The 22,866-nt window shown below is 55.7% G+C and overlaps 1 protein-coding gene across 4 annotated transcripts in view; it reads left to right on the forward strand.

The window, feature by feature from the left end:
* Positions 1-22,866, forward strand: part of MYO7A (myosin VIIA) — a 131,849-nt gene that overhangs the window by 105,486 nt on the left and 3,497 nt on the right. For all 4 annotated transcript variants that reach the window (XM_064168555.1, XM_064168544.1, XM_064168572.1 and 1 more), the window contains 17 exons: positions 1,054-1,173; positions 3,001-3,174; positions 4,335-4,562; positions 5,547-5,717; positions 6,313-6,430; positions 7,648-7,774; positions 9,191-9,360; positions 9,462-9,652; positions 10,602-10,726; positions 12,018-12,175; positions 12,841-12,994; positions 13,104-13,259; positions 14,357-14,462; positions 17,251-17,364; positions 17,936-18,023; positions 19,481-19,587; positions 21,731-21,916. In XM_064168555.1, the coding sequence (XP_064024625.1) occupies positions 1,054-1,173; positions 3,001-3,174; positions 4,335-4,562; positions 5,547-5,717; positions 6,313-6,430; positions 7,648-7,774; positions 9,191-9,360; positions 9,462-9,652; positions 10,602-10,726; positions 12,018-12,175; positions 12,841-12,994; positions 13,104-13,259; positions 14,357-14,462; positions 17,251-17,364; positions 17,936-18,023; positions 19,481-19,587; positions 21,731-21,916 (2,493 nt within the window). The remainder of the gene's footprint in view (positions 1-1,053; positions 1,174-3,000; positions 3,175-4,334; positions 4,563-5,546; positions 5,718-6,312; positions 6,431-7,647; positions 7,775-9,190; positions 9,361-9,461; positions 9,653-10,601; positions 10,727-12,017; positions 12,176-12,840; positions 12,995-13,103; positions 13,260-14,356; positions 14,463-17,250; positions 17,365-17,935; positions 18,024-19,480; positions 19,588-21,730; positions 21,917-22,866) is intronic.

Raw genomic sequence — 22,866 nt, forward strand, 5'->3', positions numbered from 1 at the left:
AAAGGCCTGCAGTGATGAGAGGCAAAGGCTCCAAACTAAAGAAAAGCAGGTTTAGATTGGATCTTAGGAACAAGTTCTTTACAGTGAGAGTAGTGGAACACAGGAACTGTCTGCCCAGGGGGGTGGTTGTGGCCCCATCCCTGGAGATATTCAAGGTGAGGCTGAACAGGGCTGTGGGCAGCCTGATCTAGTTGAGGATGTCCCTGCTGAGTGCAGGAGGGGTTGGGCTGGATGACTTTGGGAGGTCCCTTCCAACCCAGCCCATTCTATGGCTTCCTGACCCAGAACTGGAATCTGCCAGCACTGAGGATGCTGTCTGCAGGGAGGGGGTGGTGTGTGCACGTCTCTGTTACCTCTTAGGGCCATGGTTTGTTGTGAAGAGTTTCAGCTGAAACCTGAATGTGAGCCAGCAATGGTCACTGGCAGCCCAGAAGGCAACCATGTCCTGGGCTGCACCCAGAGAAATGGGAGCAGCAGGAGGAGGGAGGGTGACTGCCTCTCTGCTCTGCTCTCATGAGACCCCACCTGGAGATCAGGCTTCTTGCTGGTGAGTGTGGGCCAGGCTGTGCATGGAGTCTGCCTGGACTGCAGCAAAGCCTTTGGCACCTTCTGCCTCAAGCAGCTCCTGGCACAGCTGGCAGCTGCTGGCTGGGACAGATTCACTCTGGTATGGGTCAAGGACAGGCTGGAGGGCTGGGCCCAGAGAGTGGTGGTGAATGGTGCCACATCCAGCTGGCACCAGTGGTGTGCCCCAGGGATCAGTGCTGGGCACAGTCCTGTTCAATAGCTTTAGTGATGATCTGGAGCAGGGGATTGAGTCCAGCAGCAGTGAGTTTGCAGATGGCACCAAGCTAGGAGCAGCTGTGGAGCTGTTGGCTTGGTGGGCATGGGGATGTTGGCTTGACAGTTGGACTTGATGGTCTTAGAGGTCTTTCCCAGCCCTAGCCTCAGTCCCAGAGGGCTTTTCTTCAGTCAAACATTGTTCCTTAAGCTCTGCAAGGGCCTGGCCTCTTCAGCTGATGATCTAACCAAAGTGTTCCTTGCTGCCAACAGTACTTAAGGAACTTCATCAATGGAGGCCCCCCAGGCTATGCTCCCTACTGCGAAGAGAGGCTGAGGAGGACGTTTGCCAACGGCACCAGGACGCAGCCACCCAGCTGGCTCGAGCTGCAGGTATGAGCCTCTCCATACCCTCCCTGGGCAGGTGGCTTTGAGCCTGCCACTATGCCAAGCACCAGACTTGTGGAGAGACAGAAAGCAGGGCAACAAAATGCCTGTTCCTCTCAAAAAGGCACAGGGCTTTCCAAGATGATCCATCCCCTGTGCATTCCAGGCTCTGCTCCAGAGCATGCTGAAGATCAATCCCTTTGCCTCCAGCAATACTTGTCAATTAAATCCCCTCTGAAGTGCTCTCAGGCACTGAAGCCAGCTGGCAAAGAGCCCCCATGTGTGTGTGCTGGGAAACTCTCTTCCAGAGGAAGGCTGCTGCAGGGAGCTGCAGACAGCAATGAGCTCTGCCCTGAGCCTCCTCTGCTGCAGGCTGCACACCCCCAGCTCTGGCCCCAGCCTGCAGTGCTGCTTGGGCTTGTTGTGGCCAATGTGCAGAACCCTGCCCTTGGCCTTGTTCAGTCTCATCCCCTTGGCCTCTGCCCACCCATCCAGCCTGGCCAGGTCCCTCTGCAGGGCTCTGCTACCCTCCACAGCTCCACAGCTGCTCCTAGCTTGGTGTCCCTGGGACCTGTTGGGAGAGAGGCACAGTTTGTACAGTAGCTGCTCGTTTTCCATGCTGTTTCCTAGCACAGGTGGCTGTGCTCTGGCACTCAGGAGCACTCTCAGGCATCTTTGGATTCACTGGGTTGGGCACTTTGCTGACTGAGCATATTAAACAGGGGACATCCAGGTGCTTCCAGCAGCTGACCATGCCTTATCCTGCTGAGAATCTAAATGAGAGAAGTGTAGCTATACACTGAACTTTGGGAACAACAGGGAGTGAGAGGACTCGGGGGAATGGAGCAAAGGTGGAGGTGTGGAGAGTGAGTCTGGAGGTGAGGAGGAAGTTGTTGAGCAGGAGAGTGGTGAGAGGCTGGAGTGGGTTGCCCAGGGAGGTGGTTGAGGCCCCATGGCTGGAGGTGTTTGAGGCCAGGCTGTGTGAGGCTGTGTGCAGCCTGCTCTAGGGTAGGGTGTCCCTGGGCATGGCAGGGGGTTGGCACTGCCTGCTCCTTGTGCTCCCTTCCAGCCCTGACTGATTCTATGATTCTATGAACAAATTCTACACCACGATGGTGGTGAAACACTGCAACAGGTTGCCCGGAGAGGTAGTTGAGATCCTATCTCTGGAGCCATTCACTCAACAAGGCTCTGGGGAACTGTTAGGAGTTATGCAAAAGCAATAACTTTTCATAGTTATATTATTAATAACCATTAACTGTTGACAATTATTAATCATTAATAATGGGGGGACACAGTCTCAAGCTGTGCCAGGGGAATTGTGGGCTCCTGAATTTCAGAGAGATGTTGAGGTGCTGGAAGGTGTTTGGAGCAGGGCAGCAAGGCTGGGGAGGGGCCTGGAGCACAGCCCTGTGAGGAGAGGCTGAGGGAGCTGGGGGTGTGCAGCCTGCAGCAGAGGAGGCTCAGGGCAGAGCTGATTGCTGCCTGCAGCTGCCTGCAGGGAGGCTGTAGCCAGGTGGGGTTGGGCTCTGCTGCCAGGCAAGCAGCAAGAGAAGAAGGGGACAGAGTCTGAAGCTGTGGCAGGGCAGGTCTAGGCTGGATGTTGTTAGGAAGTTGCTGGCAGAGAGAGTGATTGGCACTGGAATGGGCTGCCCAGGGAGGTGGTGGAGTGGCTGTGGCTGGAGGTGTTGCAGCCAAGCCTGGCTGGGGCACTTAGTGCCATGGTCTGGTTGGTTGGGCAGGGCTGGGTGCTAGGTTGGGCTGGCTGAGCTTGGAGCTCTCTTCCAGCCTGCTTGATTCTGTGATTCTCCAATGTTTATCTTTAACCCTTAGGCAACCAAATCCAAGAAACCAATCATGCTGCCTGTCACCTTCATGGATGGCACCACGAAAACGCTGCTGACCGACTCTGCCACCACAGCCAAGGAGCTCTGCAACTCTTTGGCTGACAAAATCAGCCTCAAGGACAGATTTGGCTTCTCACTCTACATTGCACTCTTTGACAAGGTATGGCTTAAGTCCTGTTCCTGATTTGCTCCATGAAAGAAGAGGGAAGTTCTCCCTCTGCCATAGGGCGGCAGAGCCCTGTGCTCTGAGCAGATGGCCAGGTAGGAAGGAATGTTTCTCTGGTGTCAGAAGCGGGGGACAGGATCTTCTCACTTGCTTCCTGGGATAGGACAAGGAGCAATGGGTGTAAGCCCTGCTGAGACCTCATCTTGAGTACTGCCTTCAGTTTTGGGCTCCCTCGTTTAAGAGGGACAAGGATCTGCTGGAGAGGTTCCAGCAGGGGGCTATGAGGGCTATCCAGAAAGGCCTGGAAGGGCTCCAGGGAAGGAGACTCCACAGCCTCTCTGGGCAGCCTGTGCCAGGGCTCTGGGACCCTTCCAGGAAGGAAGTTCCTCTTTGTGCTGAGCTGGAACCTCCTGTGCTGCAGCTTCCATCCATTGCTGCTTGTCCTGTGCCAGGGAGCAGTGAGCAGAGCCTGTCCCCCCCTCCTGACCCCCAACCTCAGATAGTTACAGACATTGATTCAATCCCCTCTCGGTCTTTTCATCTCCAGACTAAGCAGTCCCAAGTCTCTCATTCTCTCCTCACCAGGCAGTGCCCTCCAGTCCCCTCCTCATCCTCCTAGCCCTCTGCTGGACTCTCTGCAGCAGATCCCTGTCCCTCTGCAACTGGGGAGCCCAAAACTGAAGGCAGTACTCAAGATGAGGTCTCAGAGTAGAAGGGGAGGAGAACCTCCCTGGATCTGCGGGACACACACATGTGTAGTGCCTGAAGACTACAAGGAGGAGGACAGGGAGGTTTATTGTGGCTTTGCCTGGTGCTGTGCAAGGTTGGATCCAAGCCCACGACTGACTTTGAACCAGAATAGTTCAGAGCACAGGAGGGATAAAATGCAGCCTGTGATGGGACCATCAGCGTGGCTAATTCGTGCTGAGGTTCTGCTTTCATTCAGGATGGGAAATTTGGGGCTAACAAGAGCATGGCTGACCCAGCTGTGCCATGAACCATCTGCTCCATCTTTGCTGGCTAGCGGCGAACGATGCGTCAACGTATCTTGGTTGTAAAGGGAGTCTGGAAGAGTGACTCAGGGATAGATGTCTCTGCCTAGAAAGGCCATCATGGGGTTGAGTAAATGTCACCTCTCCCTTTGCCCTGCCTAGGTGTCCTCTCTGGGCAGTGGCAACGACCACGTGATGGATGCTGTGTCCCAGTGCGAGCAGTACGCCAAGGAGCAGGGAGCGCAGGAGCGCAACGCACCCTGGAGGCTCTTCTTCAGGAAGGAGATCTTCACTCCTTGGCACAACCCCAACGAGGACAACGTGGCCACCAACCTCATCTACCAGCAGATCGTGCGAGGGGTGAAGTTTGGGGAGTACAGGTGTGACAAGGTATGGCTTCAGCAGGGAGTGGGCAGCAGAGAATCATGGAGCCATTGACGGGTCTGGGTTGGAAGGGACCTCCAAAGGCCACAACAACCTCAAGCAGCACTACAGGCTGGGGCCAGAGTGGCTGAGAGCAGGCAGGCAGAGAGGGCCCTGGGGGTGCTGGGAGAGAGGAGCTGAAGCTGAGGCAGCAGTGCCCAGGTGGGCAGCAGAGCCAATGGCATCCTGGGCTGGCTCAGGAGCAGTGTGGGCAGCAGGACAAGGGAGGTTCTTGTGCCCCTGTGCTCAGCACTGCTCAGGCCACCCCTGCAGTGCTGTGTCCAGTTGTGGGCTCCTGAATTGCAGAGAGCTGTTGAGGTGCTGGAAGGTGTTTGGAGCAGGGCAGCAAGGCTGGGGAGGGGCCTGGAGCACAGCCCTGTGAGGAGAGGCTGAGGGAGCTGGGGGTGTGCAGCCTGCAGCAGAGGAGGCTCAGGGCAGAGCTGATTGCTGCCTGCAGCTGCCTGCAGGGAGGCTGTAGCCAGGTGGGGTTGGGCTCTGCTGCCAGGCAAGCAGCAAGAGAAGAAGGGGACAGAGTCTGAAGCTGTGGCAGGGCAGGTCTAGGCTGGATGTTGTTAGGAAGTTGCTGGCAGAGAGAGTGATTGGCATTGGAATGGGCTGCCCAGGGAGGTGGTGGAGTGGCTGTGGCTGGAGGTGTTGCAGCCAAGCCTGGCTGGGGCACTTAGTGCCATGGTCTGGTTGGTTGGGCAGGGCTGGGTGCTAGGTTGGGCTGGCTGAGCCTGGAGCTCTCTTCCAGCCTGCTTGGTTCTGTGACATTGAAACTCAATCACAGCTTTTCATGGTCAGTCTCCTGGACATTAGATGTGCAAAAAGCACTGCTGGAAGGAAGTGGCCCCAGGCCAGTGTAAAGCAGGACAAACAGCTGCTTGAGTGATGGAGGTTGAGGTTGATGCCCTCTTAGCAGCACTGACTTGTCTTTGCTGGCTCCCACAGGAAGAAGATCTGGCAGAACTGGCTTCCCAGCAGTACTATGTGGATTATGGCTCAGAGATGGTTCTGGAAAGGCTGCTGAACCTGATTCCATCCTACATCCCAGACAGGGAGATCACAGCTTCCAAAACTGTGGAAAAATGGGCACAGCTCATCATAGCTGCACATAAAAAGGTGGGGACAGCAGGTCCCAGCAGGTCACCTGGCAAGGGCCGAGGCGAGAGACAATAGGTCACCTGGGTGAGACAACAGATCACCTGGCAAGGTCCAAGGTGTGAGTCAACAGATCACCTGGCAAGGTCCAAGGTGTGAGACAACAGATCACTTGCACTCAGCAGGGACATCCTCAACTAGAGCAAGATGCCCACAGCCCTGTCAAGCCTCACTTTGAAGCTGTGGCAGGGCAGGTCTAGGCTGCATGTTGTTAGGAAGTTTTTGGAAGAGAGAGTGACTGGCATTGGAATGGGCTGCCCAGGGAGGTGGTGGAGTGGCTGTGGCTGGAGGTGTTGCAGCCAAGCCTGGCTGGGGCACTTAGTGCCATGGTCTGGTTGGTTGGGCAGGGCTGGGTGCTAGGTTGGGCTGGATGAGCTTGAGGCTCTCTTCCAGCCTGCTTGATTCCATGATCCTATGTGTTTGTCCAGGTTTGTTCCTGTGGGACTTTGTTTGGCCCTTAGCTATATTTAGCCTTCAGTTAATGTTAGCTCTAAGAGGTTCAGGTGAGAGGATTGGGTTTGTTGCTCAGGTTGGCTGTGGTTTGCTTTGTCTGTAGGGAATTTACACTCAGAAGAGGACAGACCCCAAAAAAGTCAAGGAAGAGGTGGTGGATTTTGCACGTTTCAAGTGGCCTTTGCTGTTCTCTCGGTTTTATGAAGCCTTCAAGTTCTCAGGTGAGTCAGCAGAGCACGCCCCCTGATGCTCCACAGCAACAAGCAACATCTTCATCATCTGCAGCATCTTCATTCATGACATTGATGAAAGCACAGAGTCTGCTCAGCCAGTCTGCTGCTGACACCAAGCTGGGAGGCTTGGCTGATCCAGCTGCAGGCTGTGCTGCCATCCAGAGAGCCCTGGGCAGACAGAGCTGGGCACAGAGGAACCAGATGAGGTTCAATGAGGACAAGTGCAGAGTCCTGCACCAAGGGAGGGATAATAAACTGCAGCAGCACAGGCTGGGAGGTGACTGCTGGAAAGCAGCCCTGTGCAGAGGGAGCTGGCAGTGCTGGGGGAGAACATCCATGGCACAGCAATGTGCCCTGGGGGCCAAGAGGCCAAAGGGGTCCTGGGCTGTATTAAGCAGAGTGTGTGCAGCAGATCAAGGGAGGTTCTCCTCTACCCTGCTGAGACCTCATCTCGAGCACTGCCTTCAGTTTTGGGCTCCCCAGTTGCAGAGGGACAGGGATCTGCTGGAGAGGGTCCAGCAGAAGGCTAGGAGCACTGGAGGGCACTGCCTGGTGAGGAGAGGCTGAGGGCCCTGGGGCTGCTTAGTCTGGAGAAGAGAAGACTCAGAGGGGATTGAATCAATGTCTGTAACTATCTGTGGGCTGGGGGTCAGGAGGGGGGGACAGGCTCTGCTCACTGCTCCCTGGCACAGGACAAGCAGCAATGGATGGAAGCTGCAGCACAGGAGGTTCCAGCTCAGCACAGGGGGGAACTTCTTGCCTGGAAGGGTCCCAGAGCCCTGGCACAGGCTGCCCAGAGAGGCTGTGGAGTCTCCTTCTCTGGAGCCTTTCCAGGCCTGTCTGGATGTGTCCCTGTGTGCCCTGAGCTGGATTGTGTGGTCCTGCTCTGGCAGGGGGTTGGACTGGATGAGCTCTTTGGGTCCCTTCCAACCCCTGACATCCTGTGAGCCTGGGATCCTGTGAAAAGGAAGGAGAGATAAGGACCTTGCAGACAAGAAGACTTAAGGGAAGGTCTAGTTGGGCTCTTTTGGTGTTCCCTTTGGTGCATCCTCTTTGGCAGTGTCTCAGGATGTGACTCTGCCACTTTCTTTCCCTAAAAGCAGCACCCAATTTTTTGGCTCACTGCACACCCCTTTGAATAGCAAAAGGTTCTCCACATCCTAAGCCCCTCCAAGAACTGATTGCATCTCTTGTCTTCCATCCAGGGCCAAGCCTGCCTAAGAATGATGTGATTGTAGCTGTCAACTGGACCGGGGTGTACTTTGTGGATGAGCAGGAGCAGGTTCTCCTGGAGCTCTCTTTCCCAGAGATCACAGCTGTGTCCAGCAGCAGGTAAGAGTCACAGTCATGGAACCACCCAGCTTGAGAGGGACCTCTGAAGGTCATCTAGCCCAACACTCTTACAGTCAGCAGGGACATCCTCAGCTAGATCAGGTCAACCAGAGCCTTGTCAAGCCTCACCTTGAATATCTCCAGGGACAGGGCCTCAACCACCTCCCTGGATAACCTGTTCCAGTATTAAACTGTCCTCACAGGGCAGAACTTAGTTCCTAACATCCAATCTGACTCTACTCTTCTCTGATCTAAAGCCATTGCCTCTCATCCTGGCTCTCCAGGCCTTTGTAGGTAGAAGATGATAGAAGCATAGAATCATCTGGGTTGGAAGGGACCCCCAAAGGTCACCTATATCTGCTCCTCTGCCCTGGAGAGGAATGGGCTGCCCAGGGAGGTGGTGGAGTCACTCTCCTGGAGGTGTTCAAGACAAGATTGGATGAGGCACTTAGTGCCATGGTCTGGTTGACTGGATAGGGCTGGGTGCTAGGTTGGGCTGCATGAGCTTGGAGCTCTCTTCAAACTGGCAGATTCTATGATTCTAGCAGCACTGCAGGCTGGGGCCAGAGTGGCTGAGAGCAGGCAGGCAGAGAGGGCCCTGGGGGTGCTGGGAGAGAGGAGCTGAAGCTGAGGCAGCAGTGCCCAGGTGGGCAGCAGAGCCAATGGCATCCTGGGCTGGCTCAGGAGCAGTGTGGGCAGCAGGACAAGGGAGGTTCTTCTGCCCCTGTGCTCAGCACTGCTCAGGCCACCCCTGGAGTGCTGTGTCCAGTTCTGGGCTCCTGAATTGCAGAGAGCTGTTGAGGTGCTGGAAGGTGTTTGGAGCAGGGCAGCAAGGCTGGGGAGGGGCCTGGAGCAGAGCCCTGTGAGGAGAGGCTGAGGGAGCTGGGGGGGTGCAGCCTGCAGCAGAGGAGGCTCAGGGCAGAGCTGATTGCTGCCTGCAGCTGCCTGCAGGGAGGCTGTAGCCAGGTGGGGTTGGGCTCTGCTGCCAGGCAAGCAGCAAGAGAAGAAGGGGACAGAGTCTGAAGCTGTGGCAGGGCAGGTCTAGGCTGGATGTTGTTAGGAAGTTGCTGTCAGAGAGAGTGATTGGCATTGGAATGGGCTGCCCAGGGAGGTGGTGGAGTGGCCGTGGCTGGAGGTGTTGCAGCCAAGCCTGGCTGGGGCACTTAGTGCCATGGTCTGGTTGGTTGGGCAGGGCTGGGTGCTAGGTTGGGCTGGCTGAGCTTGGAACTCTCTTCCCACCTGCTTGGTTCTTCACTTCTCTGCTTCTGTGATTCTTTCTGCCATCCAATCTAAACCCACTCTGACTCAAGGAGCAGTTTGCTGGCAGTGTCCCCTCCAATCAGTCACTCTCCAGGCTTTGCCTCCTGATGCCATTGATCTTTTTTTTTCCCCTCTCCTCTGTAAAATGTATCCCAGAGGGGGAAAGCTCCAGGGACAGAGCTTCACCTTGGCCACCATTAAAGGTGATGAATACACTTTCACCTCCAACAATGCAGAAGACATCCGGGACCTGGTGGTGACCTTCCTGGAAGGCCTAAGGAAGAGATCCAAGTATGTGGTCAGCCTCCAAGACAACCCCAACCCTGGTGAGTGAATGGCCCAGCCCTGGAGCATCAGTGACCCCCAGGAGATCTGGAGGCAGGGGTGGGGGATGAATCAATCAAACCCTTGTTTTTTTCTCATGCAGTGGGAGAAGAATCTGGGTTCCTCAGCTTCCTCAAAGGAGATCTGATAGTTCTGGACCAGGACACAGGGGAGCAAGTGATGAACTCAGGATGGGCCAATGGGCTCAATGAACGGACCAAGCAGAGAGGAGACTTCCCGACTGATTCTGTCTATGTCCTGCCTACAGTCACCATGCCCCCACTGGAGATCGTGGTGAGCTGCCCCTCAGCACAGCACAGCCTGCACAGCAGCTTCAGCAGAACAAGGGCAAGGTCCTGCTGCTGGGTGGAGGCAATGCCAAGCACAGATCCATGCTGGGCATTGCCAGGTTGGAGAGCAGCCCTGAGGAGAGGGACTCAGGGGTGCTGCTGGAGCCAGCAGTGTGCACTTGCAGCCCAGAGAGCCAAGCAGAGCCTGGGCTGCACCAGCAGCAGTGTGGCCAGCAGGGCCAGGGAGGGGATTCTCCCCCTCTGCTGTGCTCTGCTGAGACCCCAGCTGGAGTCCTGCATCCAGCTCTGGAGCCCCTGGGACAAGAGGGCTGTGGAGAAGCTGGAGAGTGTCCAGAGCAGGGCCAGGAGGATGCTGAGAGGCTGCAGCAGCTCTGCTGTGAGCACAGCCTGAAAGAGTTGGGGCTGTGCAGGCTGGAGCAGAGGAGGCTCCCAGGGGACCTTCTTGTGGCCTTGCAGCATCTGAAGGGGGCTCCAAAAAAGCTGGGGAGGGACTTCTGAGGGTGTGAGGGAGTGTCAGGGGTGGGGGGAATGGAGCAAAGGTGGAGGTGGGGAGAGTGAGGCTGGAGGTGAGGAGGAAGTTGTTGAGCAGGAGAGTGGTGAGAGGCTGGACTGGGTTGCCCAGGGAGGTGTTTGAGGCCAGGCTGGCTGAGGCTGTGTGCAGCCTGCTCTAGGGTAGGGTGTCCCTGGCCATGGCAGGGGGTTGGCACTGCCTGATCCTTGTGGCCCCTTCCAGCCCTGACTGCTTCTATGGTTCTAATGGTTTGGCTCAGTGCTCTTAAAGGTCTCTTCCAACCAAACTGATTGCACAGTTCTCAGATCAGTGGCTGAGAGTGGCCCAGGGCTGTGTGAAGGCACAGTTCTGGCTGCCTGTTGACAGGAACTAAAGGGTTGGTTTTGATCACTCTCTGCTCTTCTTCTGCTTCCTCCCCCAGGCCCTGGTCACCATGACCCCTGACCAACGGCAGGATGTGATCAGAACCTCTCAGCTGGCAGCTTCAGACAGTGAGGAGAGGGTAAAGCCATACACCTTGGAGGAGTTCTCCTATGACTATTTCAGGTGACTTTTTAAATTGCCCTCAGCAGCTACAGCAGTAGGAGTCCCTTTAAGAGGAATGAGTCCAGCAGATCAAGGGAGGTTCCCCTCCACCTCTGCTCTGCCCTGCTGAGAGCCCACATGGAATACTGCATTTGGTTGTGGGCTCCCCAGTTCAGGAGGGACAAGGATCTGCTTGAGAGCGTCCGGTGGAGGGTTAGGAAGATGCTGAAGGGGCTGGAGCTGTGCCCTGTGAGGAGAGGCTGAGGGACCTGGGGCTGTTTGGTCTGGTGAAGAGAGGCCTTAGAGGGGATTTAGTCAATGTCTGTAATTGCCTGGCCCTGAGCAAGGCCTTTGACACTGTCACACACCACATCCTGGTCTGTGAAGAGGAGAAGCACTTGGGAGTCCTGGTGGATGGAGCCAGCAGTGAGCTGTGGTGGCCAGGAGGGTCAATGCCATTCTGAGGTGGATTAAAAGGACTGTTAGTAGGTCAAGAGACCTTCTCCTGCCCCTCTACTCTGCCCTGGTGAGGCTGCATCTGGAGTATTAGGTCCAGTTCTGGGCTCTCCAGTTCAAGGGGCACATAGAACTGCTGGGCACAGTCCAGCACAGAGCCACAGAGATAAGTAAGGAAGGTGAACATCTTCCTTACGAGGAGAGCCTGAAGGAGCTGGGGCTTGGAGCTTGGAGAGGAGAAGCCTTAAAGGGTGAGCTCAGTCATGGTTGTAAATATCACAGAATCATAGGTTGGTTTAGGTTGGAAGGCAGCTCAGAGCTCATCCAGTTCCAAGCCCCTGGCATAGGCAGGGACACCTCCCACTAGAACAGGTCACTGAGTGCCAGGAGGCTGCAGCCAGGCTCTGCTGGGTGATGCCCAGTGCCAGGCCAAGGGGCAGTGGGTGGAAGCTGAGGCAGAGGAGATTCCATGTGAACCTGAGGAAGAATTTCTTCCCCATGAGGGTGCCAGAGCCCTGGCACAGGCTGCCCAGGGGGGCTGTGGAGTCTCCCTCTCTGGAGATACTCAAACCCTGCCTGGATGTGTTCCTGTGTGACCTGCTCTGGGTGATGCTGCTCTGGCAGGGGGGTTGGGCTGGCTGAGCTTTGGAGCTCCCTTCCAGCCCCTGCCAGGCTATGACTCTGTGATGCTGTGAACTGGAGCTGGGTACTTGCTAAGCACTGAAGTCCCATCTGATGTGAAAGTTCTTTAGCCAGGTGCTGTGAGCAGCCTTCCCAGGTGAGATATTGACCAGAAGCTGTCCCTTTCACTCCTGTAACCTCTCCACCTTCCCTCTCGTGTTCCATTTGCCCCCAGGCCACCTCCCAAGCACACCCTCAGCCGGGTGATGATTACCAAGAGCCGTGGGAAGGACAAGCTGTGGTGTTACACTCGTGAGCCCATCAAACAGCCACTGCTGAAGAAGATCCTGGGCAGTGAGGAGCTGTCCCAAGAAGCTTGCATGGCCTTCATTGATATCCTTTCACTCCTGGGCGGCTCTTGGGCAACAAATGCACTTGCAGCCCAGAAGAGTGACAGAGATGGTGAGGGGCCTGGAGCAGAGCCCTGTAAGGGGAGGCTGAGGGAGCTGGGGGTGTGCAGCCTGCAGCAGAGGAGGCTCAGGGCAGAGCTGATTGCTGCCTGCAGCTGCCTGCAGGGAGGCTGTAGCCAGGTGGGGTTGGGCTCTGCTGCCAGGCAAGCAGCAAGAGAAGAAGGGGACAGAGTCTGAAGCTGTGGCAGGGCAGGTCTAGGCTGGATGTTGCTAGGAAGTTGCTGGCAGAGAGAGTGATTGGCATTGGAATGGGCTGCCCAGGGAGGTGGTGGAGTGGCTGTGGCTGGAGGTGTTGCAGCCAAGCCTGGCTGGGGCACTTAGTGCCATGGTCTGGTTGGTTGGGCAGGGCTGGGTGCTAGGTTGGGCTGGATGAGCTTGGAGCTCTCTGCCAACCTGCCTGATTCTGTGCTTCTGTGGTTCTATGAGGAACATCTCCTAAAGCAGTTTAAAGCCTTCACCATGCATTGTGTCCTTCATACCAAGCTGCAGCCACTTCTGCAGTCATCTGTAGGGTGTCTTTAACCACTCCAGCAACAAAAGGCCCCCCCCAACACCCTGGTTAGCTGATCCTTGACTCCTGCCTCCCACCAGTGCTGAAGTACATGGGTGACTACCCATCCAAAAGGACCCGCTCGGTCAACGAGCTGACAGACCAAATATTTGAAGGTGCCTTGAAAGCTGAACCCCTGAAGGATGAAATCTACTGCCAGACCCTCAAGCAGCTCACAGACAACCACATCAAGTAAGAGTTGTTCTTTGCCCTTGGTCCAAGTGCAGCAGCCTGTGCTGGGCAGAGCAGATGTGAAGCATCCACGAGTGACTTTTCTCCTCCCGGGTCCCTCTTTGTGCAGATACAGCGAAGAGAAAGGCTGGGAGCTGCTGTGGTTGTGTACAGGCCTTTTCCCTCCAAGTAACATCCTCCTGCCCCACGTCCAGAGGTTCCTGCAGTCCAGGAAACATCATCCCTTGGCAGCAGACTGCATCCAGAGACTCCAGAAAGCCCTGAGGTACTGCACCAAAAGACCTCCTGGTCTTGACTGTAGCACAGCATCTAAACGTGTGTGAGAGAACAGAAGTCCCATGAGGGTAGTGGAAGACTGGACCAGGACTGGGCTGCCTGGGGAGGTTGGTGGAGTTACCATCACTGGAGGTGTTTAAAAGGAGGCTGGATGAGGCACTCAGTGCCATGGGTTAGTTAGAAGGGTTAGGAGATAGGTTGGACTCGATGACCTCAGAGGTTGTTTCCAACCTGCTTAATTCTATGGGGACAGGAGTGACACAAGAAGGACATGGAACTGTTAGAGCCAGTCCAGAGAGGGGCTGCAGCAGCTCTGCTCCGAGGACAGGCTGAGAGAGTTGGGACTCTGCAGCCTGGAGAAGAGAAAGCTTCCAGGAGACCTTGGAGTAGCCTTGGAGTATCTGAAGGGGACCTACAGAAGGGCTGGGGAGGGACTACTGACAAGGTCTTGTGATGCCAGGAGGAGGAGGAATGGGTTTGAAGGGGCAGAGGGGAGATTGAAAGTGGAGGTTAGAATGAAGTTGTTTGCAGTGAGGGTGGTGAGAGACTGGCACAGGTTGAGAGTGGTGAGAAACTGGCACAGGTTGAGGGTGGTGAGACACTGGCACAGGTTGCCCAGGGAGGTTGTGGAGCACAGAATCACCCAATGTGATCTTTGATCACATTGGGTGATTCTGTGCTCCACAACCTCCCTGGAGGTGTTCAAGGACAGATTGGATGAAGTCTTGAGTGACCTGCTCTAGTGGGAGGTGTCCCTGCCTATGGCAGGGAGAGTTAGAACTGGCTGATCCTTGAGGTCCCTTTCCAACCTAAACCACTCAGTAATTCTATGACATCCCTTTTTTTCCCCCAGTCACCTCTCCTGTTCTCCATAACCTTTGATGATGAGAGAATGAAATGAATGAAATGAAATAGATCAATCTTCAATAGTCTCTTCTTGCCTCTCTCAAAGGACTTTTGTCCAGCCCAGGGCTAAAACAAAACTATTCTTTACAATTAAGCACAGCCTTAAAACTCTAACATGTGGCAGCAAAACTCTAACATGTGGCACCAAAACTCTACCATGTGGCACCTTCTGCTTTGCAGGAATGGCTCCAGGAAGTACCCACCCCACCTGGTAGAGGTAGAAGCCATTCAGCACAAAACCACCCAGATTTTCCACAAGGTTTACTTCCCTGATGACACTGATGAGGTAAGTGGTGAAGAGGAAAGAATCTTCTTTCACTCTGAGGTGGTTTTTTTCCCCTCTCTGTCAGGATGGTTTTCAGTTTTCTGTTTAAAAGCTCAGAAGATGGTGTTGGTTCTTGCTCAGATGGTGTTGGTTCTTGCTCAGAAGATGATGTTGGTTCCTGCTCAGGTCAACTTAGAATCATAGAATCAACCAGGTTGGAAGAGACCTCCAAGCTCATCCAGTCCAACCTAGCACCCAGCCCTAGCCAATCAACCAGACCATGGCACTAAGTGCCTCATCCAGGCTTTTCTTGAAGACCCCCAAGGACGGTGCCTCCACCACCTCCCTGGGCAGCCCATTCCAATGCCAATCACTCTGTGAAGAACTTCTTCCTAACATCCAGCCTAGACCTACCCTGGCACAACTTGAGACTGTGTCCCCTTGTTCTATTGCTGGTTGCCTGGCAGAAGAGGCCACCCCCCACCTGGCTACAATGCCCCTTCAGGTAGTTGTAGACAGTAATAAGATCACCTCTGAGCCTCCTCCTCTGCAGGCTAAACAGGCCCAGCTCTCTCAGCCTCTCCTCATAGGATTTGTGCTCCAGGCCCCTCACCAGCTTTGTTGCCCTTCTCTGGACACCTTCCAGCACCTCAACATCTTTCTTGAATTGAGGGGCCCAGAACTGGACACAGCACTCAAGGTGTGGCCTGACCAGTGCTGAGTACAGGGGAAGAATAACCTCCCTTGTCCTACTGGCCACACTGCTCCTGATGCAGGCCAGGATGCCATTGGCTCTCTTGGCCACCTGGGCACACTGCTGGCTCATCTTCAGCCACTATCTATCAGTACCCCCCAGGTCCCTTTCTGCCTGGCTGCTTTCTAGCCACTCAGTCCCCAGCCTGTAGTGCTGCTTGGGGTTGCTGTGGCCAAAGTGCAGAACCCTGCACTTGGCCTTGTTCAATCTCATCCCCTTGGCCTCTGCCCACCCATGCAGCCTGGCCAGGTCCCTCTGCAGGGCTCTCCTACCTTCCAACAGATCAACACCTGCTCCTAGCTTGGTGTCATCTGCAAACTTACTGATGCTGGACTCAATCCCCTGCTCCAGATCATCAATAAAGATATTGAACAGGACTGGGCCCAGTACTGATCCTTGGGGCACACCACTGGTGCCAGCTGCCAACTGGATGTGGCACCATTCACCACCACTCTCTGAGCTCTGCCATCCAGCCAGTTCTTGATCCAGCACAGAGCGAATCTCTCCAAACCATGAGCAGCCCTTTCAGAAAGCTCTGGAGCAGAGCAAAGCAAGGAAAACCCATACTTATTTACCCTGAGCAGCTCAGGACTTCTTTCTGTTTACTGCAATTCACCTTTATCAAGGTGTGAGGGAAGGTTGTGGATGAGGGTTTAGGCAGGGCAGGTCCTGCCTGACCAACCTGAACTCCTTTTATGCTCAGGTTCCTGCCTGGTGAGTGTGGGGCAGGCTGTGCATGGAGTCTGCCTGGACTGCAGCAAAGCCTTTGGCACCTTCTGCCACAGCAAGCTCCTGGCACAGCTGCAGCTCCTGGCTGGGACAGATTCACTCTGGTATAGGTCAAGGACTGGCTGAATCCTGGGCCCAGAGAGTGGTGGTGAATGGTGCCACATGCAGCTGGCAGCTGGCACCAGAGGTGTGCCCCAGGGATCAGTGCTGGGCACAGTCCTGTTCAATAGCTTTAGTGATGATCTGGAGCAGGGGATTGAGTCCAGCAGGAGTGAGTTTGCAGATGGCACCAAGCTAGGAGCAGCTGTGGAGCTGTTGGAGGGTAGCAGAGCCCTGCAGAGGGACCTGGCCAGGCTGGATGGGTGGGCAGAGGCCAAGGGGATGAGACTGAAGAAGGCCAAGGGCAGGGTTCTGCACTTTGGCCACAACAACCCCAAGCAGCACTAGAGGCTGGGGCCAGAGTGGCTGAGAGCAGGCAGGCAGAGAGGGCCCTGGGGGAGCTGGGAGAGGGGAGCTGAAGCTGAGGCAGCAGTGCCCAGGTGGGCAGCAGAGCCAATGGCATCCTGGGCTGGCTCAGGAGCAGTGTGGGCAGCAGGACAAGGGAGGTTCTTGTGCCCCTGTGCTCAGCACTGCTCAGGCCACCCCTGCAGTGCTGTGTCCAGCTGTGGGCTCCTGAATTGCAGAGAGCTGCTGAGGTGCTGGAAGGTGTTTGGAGCAGGGCAGCAAGGCTGGGGAGGGGCCTGGAGCAGAACCCTGTGAGGAGAGGCTGAGGGAGCTGGGGGGGTGCAGCCTGCAGCAGAGGAGGCTCAGGGCAGAGCTGATTGCTGCCTGCAGCTGCCTGCAGGGAGGCTGTAGCCAGGTGGGGTTGGGCTCTGCTGCCAGGCAAGCAGCAAGAGAAGAAGGGGACAGAGTCTGAAGCTGTGCCAGGGCAGGTCTAGGCTGGATGTTGTTAGGAAGCTCCTGGCAGAGAGAGTGATTGGCATTGGAATGGGCTGCCCAGGGAGGTGGTGGAGTGGCCGTGGCTGGAGGTGTTGCAGCCAAGCCTGGCTGGGGCACTTAGTGCCATGGTCTGGTTGGTTGGGCAGGGCTGGGTGCTAGGTTGGGCTGGCTGAGCTTGGAGCTCTCTGCCAGCCTGCTTGGTTCTGTGGTTCCATGGCCAAGCTTCTGCAGAAGTCCCTTCCCATGGCCAGGACCACAATCCACAATGTCACTGCCTGCTCTGGGCAGCCAAATGCCTTCATGCATCTGAGCCTGGAGCTCCTCAGACAAGCAGAAGGTGCAGCTCACCTCGAGGCAGCAGTGATGAAGTTCTGCCTCTCTTTGCAGGCGTTTGAGGTGGAGTCCAGCACGAAGGCCAAGGACTTCTGCCAGAACATCTCCAACAGGCTGCTCTTAAAATCCTCTGAGGGCTTCAGCCTCTTTGTCAAAATCTCTGACAAGGTGAGTGACTCCCCCCCAGGGGCTGAGCCAGCCCTGAGGCACTCAGAGTTGCCCACCTGCCAGTGGGCAGGCAGTGCTGGAGTCAGAGCTACCTGCAGCCTCACACAGGAGCTGTGGTGTGGGGTTCCTAGGTCAGATCCACCCTGCTGCAGGTGAGGTTTGCAGTCCCCACAGCCTTGACCTCCAGAAATCATCCCAAGGAGCTTAAAACACAGAGGCAAAGCTCTCCAAGCCTGGTGCTGAGCTGGGCTTATGTTAGAGGACTCAGCAAGAAAAGAAATGTGGAGCTTAGAGCTGCCTCAGGCAACTGAGAGAAGTACCTGGGGAGAGACATCCTGAAGGGAAATTAATTGCTCTGGTAAAAGAGGAAGCTGCACTCAGGAGTCATGAGGGTGAAATGAGAGCCAGAGCCTGCAGCAAGGTGCTGGCAGTGGCTCCCTCACGTCAGCAGCTTGCAACTCATCAGTGCAAGCAGGCCAAAGCAGTGAGCAACCAACTAGAGATGGGACAATGGCCAAGCCTGCCAGTGGCCTCTTGCTCAGCCTGTGCCACCATGTGTTGTGTTCCCCAGGTCATCAGTGTGCCCGAGGGAGACTTCTTCTTCGACTTTGTGAGGCACCTGACAGACTGGATAAAGAAAGCAAGACCTGCAAAAGATGGTAACTGGGACTCCACACAGAGCCCTCCTAGAGCCCTCAGCCCCTTCAGACAAGCTTGGCCACACAGTTTGCCATGTCTGTGGGGCCACACTGCTTCGTGTGTGCTGCCTGCACAAGCCCTGGGGACATCACCTAGGAGGTGGCCTGGCCAGAAGCAGCAAGATAAATCTAGCTCCAGGGCTGGATTTTACCCCAGGGAGGAGAGCTTGCTGGGGGACACATCTCCAGAGCATGGCTAGGGGAAGGGTCCAATGGTGGGATTGAGTTCACCTTGGTGCCCACGTCCAGTGGCATCCTGGGCTGGCTCAGGAGCAGTGTGGGCAGCAGGACAAGGGAGGTTCTTGTGCCCTTGTGCTCAGCACTGCTCAGGCCACCCCTGGAGTGCTGTGTCCAGTTGTGGGCTCCTGAATTGCAGAGAGCTGCTGAGGTGCTGGAAGGTGTTTGGAGCAGGGCAGCAAGGCTGGGGAGGGGCCTGGAGCAGAGCCCTGTGAGGAGAGGCTGAGGGAGCTGGGGGGGTGCAGCCTGCAGCAGAGGAGGCTCAGGGCAGAGCTGATTGCTGCCTGCAGCTGCCTGCAGGGAGGCTGTAGCCAGGTGGGGTTGGGCTCTGCTGCCAGGCAAGCAGCAAGAGAAGAAGGGGAGAGTCTGAAGCTGTGCCAGGGCAGGTCTAGGCTGGATGTTGTTAGGAAGTTGTTGGCAGAGAGAGTGATTGGCACTGGAATGGGCTGCCCAGGGAGGTGGTGGAGTGGCCGTGGCTGGAGGTGTTGCAGCCAAGCCTGGCTGGGGCACTTAGTGCCATGGGCTGGTTGGTTGGGCAGGGCTGGGTGCTAGGTTGGGCTGGCTGAGCTTGGAGCTCTCTTCCAACCTTCTTGGTTCTGTGGTTCTGTGATCCAGAGGGGAGCTGGCAGCAGATCAGCTGTATATCAGTGGCTGCAAGGCACAGCTGCCTCCAGGGCACAGTTCCTCTGTCCTGCCCTTGGGCATGAGCAGTCCCTTTGCAGTGCAGCTCTGCAGGTGAATCCAGGCACTTCCCATTGCCTTCAGGCCTTGCAAGGGAAAGATATGTTTTTTCTCTGGCCTTGCAGAGGTCCCTTGGCCTTGCTGAGTGTCCCTGTCCCTGCAGGCTGTGAGGGCACCTGGGCTGACATGGACACCAGCTGCCAGCTGGTACTTGCAGTATTCCTCATACACAGAACCAAAGCATTGTTTGGGTTGGAAAAGACCTTCAAGATCATCCCCCCCAGCCATTAACCCAGCACTGCCAGGTCACCTCTGAGCCACTTCCCCCAGCACCACTTCCACATGTCTGGTAAATCCCTCCAGGGAGGGGGACTCTGCCTCTTCCCTGGGCAGCTTGTTCCAGGGTTTTGCAACCCTTTCAGTGAAGAGACCTTTCCTGTTGTGCAACCTAAACCTCCCCTGGACCAATTCCATGCCCACTCCTTGCTTGCCCTGCACAGGTATAGTGCCTTCTCTCACCTACCAAGTGTTCTTCATGAAGAAGCTGTGGACCAACACAACCCCTGGGAAGGACTCTATGGCAGACTCCATCTTCCACTATTACCAGGTACTCCAGGGGTCTTGGGAGGATCAGGAATGGGTTCCAAAGGCTTTTCCCATCTGCAGATGGATGAAGTCTTGCATTTAAATAGGAACAGCTCTTGCTTTAAGTAAAGCACAACAAAGAGCCTGGGCTGCAGCAGCAGCAGTGTGGCCAGCAGGGCCAGGGAGGGGATTCTCCCCCTCTGCTCTGCTCTGCTGAGACCCCAGCTGGAGTCCTGCATCCAGCTCTGGAGCCCCTGGGACAAGAGGGCTGTGGAGATGCTGGAGAGTGTCCAGAGCAGGGCCAGGAGGATGCTGAGAGGCTGCAGCAGCTCTGCTGTGAGCACAGCCTGAAAGAGTTGGGGCTGTGCAGGCTGGAGCAGAGGAGGCTCCCAGGGGACCTTCTTGTGGCCTTGCAGCAGCTGAAGTGGGCTCCAAAAAAGCTGGGGAGGGACTTTGGAGAGTGTGAGGGAGTGGCAGGAGTGGGGGGAATGGAGCAAAGGTGGAGGTGGGGAGAGTGAGGCTGGAGGGGAGGAGGAAGTTGTTGAGCAGGAGAGTGGTGAGAGGCTGGACTGGGTTGCCCAGGGAGGTGGTTGAGGCCCCATGGCTGGAGGTGTTTGAGGCCAGGCTGGCTGAGGCTGTGTGCAGCCTGCTCTAGGGTAGGGTGTCCCTGGGCATGGCAGGGGGTTGGCACTGGCTGCTCCTTGTGCTCCCTTCCAGCCCTGACTGATTCTGTGATTCTAACGAGCTCTGCCAAGTCACACAGCAAGGAGCAGCCTCTGTACACTGCAGGGGGATGCAGGGGGGATGTGAGGCAGCTGCTCTTGGGTGGGCAGCACGAAGCAGGATCAAGCATGTGCTTGCCAAGGGGAAATCAATCAATGCAAGATGAACAATTAATGCTGCTTATTCACTTTGATATTCAGAGCTCTCTCCACCTCTGAACCCTAATTTCAATACCATTCAGGTTCTTAGATGCTCTTGGAAGCATCCTAGGGATGATATCTACATCTAGTAATGGCCAGCAGAGACTATCCAAGCACTCACTGGACTGGAAGAGAAGATCCCTGCGGTCCAGTGCCGCTTGCTGTCAATACAGCGCTTGGCCACTAGGTGGACCCAAGGAGCTGGTTCTGCTCAGGGCAGAAGGCAGTGGGGAAGTACCAAGAGGCTTTGGGCAGTGGAGGATTACCAAGAGGCTTTTAAGTGTTCACTCACAACATTATTCCCCGACTCACAGGGGCTTAGCCACAGTCCCTGACCGTACCCAAACGCCTTCAGGGAGCTCTGTCTTGTCAGCCACTGAGACTTGATTCCTCCCAGGCTTCTGGGCAAAGGAGGCAGGCAATCTCTGACCTTGTCTCCTGGCTCCTCTGGATGATCTGTGTATCTCCAGGACTTCTTGTCTTAGCAGGAGACTTTCAGGTGCAGGCAGGATGTCTGCCATGTGCAGTCTCAGCTCGATGTCATGCTGGCTGTGCAGGCCAACAGCAGAACCACAATCCCTGGGTGCTAGGCTGGACTGGATGAGCTTGGAGGTCTCCTCCAACCTGGTTGATTCTGTGATTCTATGACTGGCCAGGGCTGGGTGCTAGGTTGGACTGGAGGAGCTTGGAGGTCTCTCCCAACCTGGTTGATTCTATGCTTCTGTGATTGGACAGGGCTGGGTGCTAGGTTGGACTGGAGGAGCTTGGAGGTCTCTCCCAACCTGGTTGATTCTATGCTTCTATGATTGGCCAGGGCTGGGTGCTAGGTTGGACTGAACAAGCTTGGAGGTCTCTCCCAACCTGGTTGGTTCTATGCTTCTATGATTGGCCAGGGCTGGGTGCTAGGCTGGACTGGATGAGCTTGGAGGTCTCTCCCACCCTGGTTGATTCTATGCTTCTATGATTGGCCAGGGCTGGGTGCTAGGTTGGACTGGATGAGCTTGGAGGTCTCTCCCAACCTGGTTGATTCTATGCTTCTATGACTGGCCAGGGCTGGGTGCTAGGTTGGACTGGATGAGCTTGGAGGTCTCTCCCAACCTGGTTGATTCTATGCTTCTGTGATGCATCTCTGGAGATTTACTGTTGCACAGCAAGGAAGGACCAACCTGGTTGAACCTATGATTCTGTGATAGCTCAAAAGCCCTCAGAAACTCCCCCTGAGTTGTCCTTCCCTCCGTGCAGGAGTTACCAAAGTACCTGCGTGGCTACCACAAGTGCACACGGGAAGAGGTCCTGCAGCTGGCGGCTCTCATCTACCGGGTGAAGTTTGAGGATGACAAGTCCTATTTCCCCAGCATCCCCAAGCTGCTGAAGGAGCTGGTGCCTCAGGACCTCGTCAGGCAGCTCTCCCCAGATGACTGGAAAAGGGTAAAGCAGCAGCTGGAGTCATCTCCCAGGCCTGACTGGGGGAATCCCACTCTCTCAGGGGGCTTGTCTGACAGGCAGTGGGACAGGGACCTTGCCCAGCTGGGGTGCAACCCTGGAGGACATCACCTCCTAGGAGTGGAGGGCAGCTCCTTGCAGAGAAGTGTTTAAGAGCAGGCTGGATGAGACACTTAGTGCCATGGGTTAGTTAATTAGAAGGGTTAGGTGAGAGGTTGGACTCAGTGATCTTAGAGGTCTTTTCCAACCTGGTTAATTCTGTGACCACAGGAACAGGTTGCCCAGGGAGGTTGGGTTTGGATCAGAGAAGAGTAGATTCAGACTGGATGTTAGGAACAAGTTCTGCCATGGTCTGGTTGATTGGTGGTGGTGGAACACTGGAACAGGTCATCCAGGGAGGTGGTTCAGACCCCATCCCTGGAGATACTCAGAGTGAGGCTCAACAGGGCTCTGAGCAACCTGATCTAGTTGAGGATGTCCCTGCTGACTGCAGGGATTTAGACTGGATGAGCTTTGGAGGTCCCTTCCAACCCAGATGATTCTATGATGCAATCATCTTCTGCCTACAAAGGCCTGGAGAGACAGGATGAGTGTCAGTGGTTCTGGATCAGGGAAGAGTAGACTCAGACTGGATGTTAGGAACAAGTTCTGCCATGGTCTGGTTGGTTGGGCAGGGCTGGGTGCTAGGTTGGCCTGGCTGAGCTTGGAGCTCTCTTCCAACCTGTCTGATTCTGTGATGCTATGAGGGTGGTGGAGCACTGGAGCAGGTTGCCAGGGTGGTGGAGATACACAAGGTGAGGCTCAACAGGGCTCTGGGCAACCTTCTCTAGCTGTGGATGCCCCTGCTGACTGCAGAGGGGGTTGGACCTAGATGACCTTTGGAGGTCCTTCCCAACCCAAAGCATTCTTTTATTCTATGATCTCCCTGGGCCTGG

Source organism: Pogoniulus pusillus, chromosome 3 (assembly GCF_015220805.1).
Source record: "Pogoniulus pusillus isolate bPogPus1 chromosome 3, bPogPus1.pri, whole genome shotgun sequence".
NCBI lineage: Eukaryota > Metazoa > Chordata > Aves > Piciformes > Lybiidae > Pogoniulus > Pogoniulus pusillus.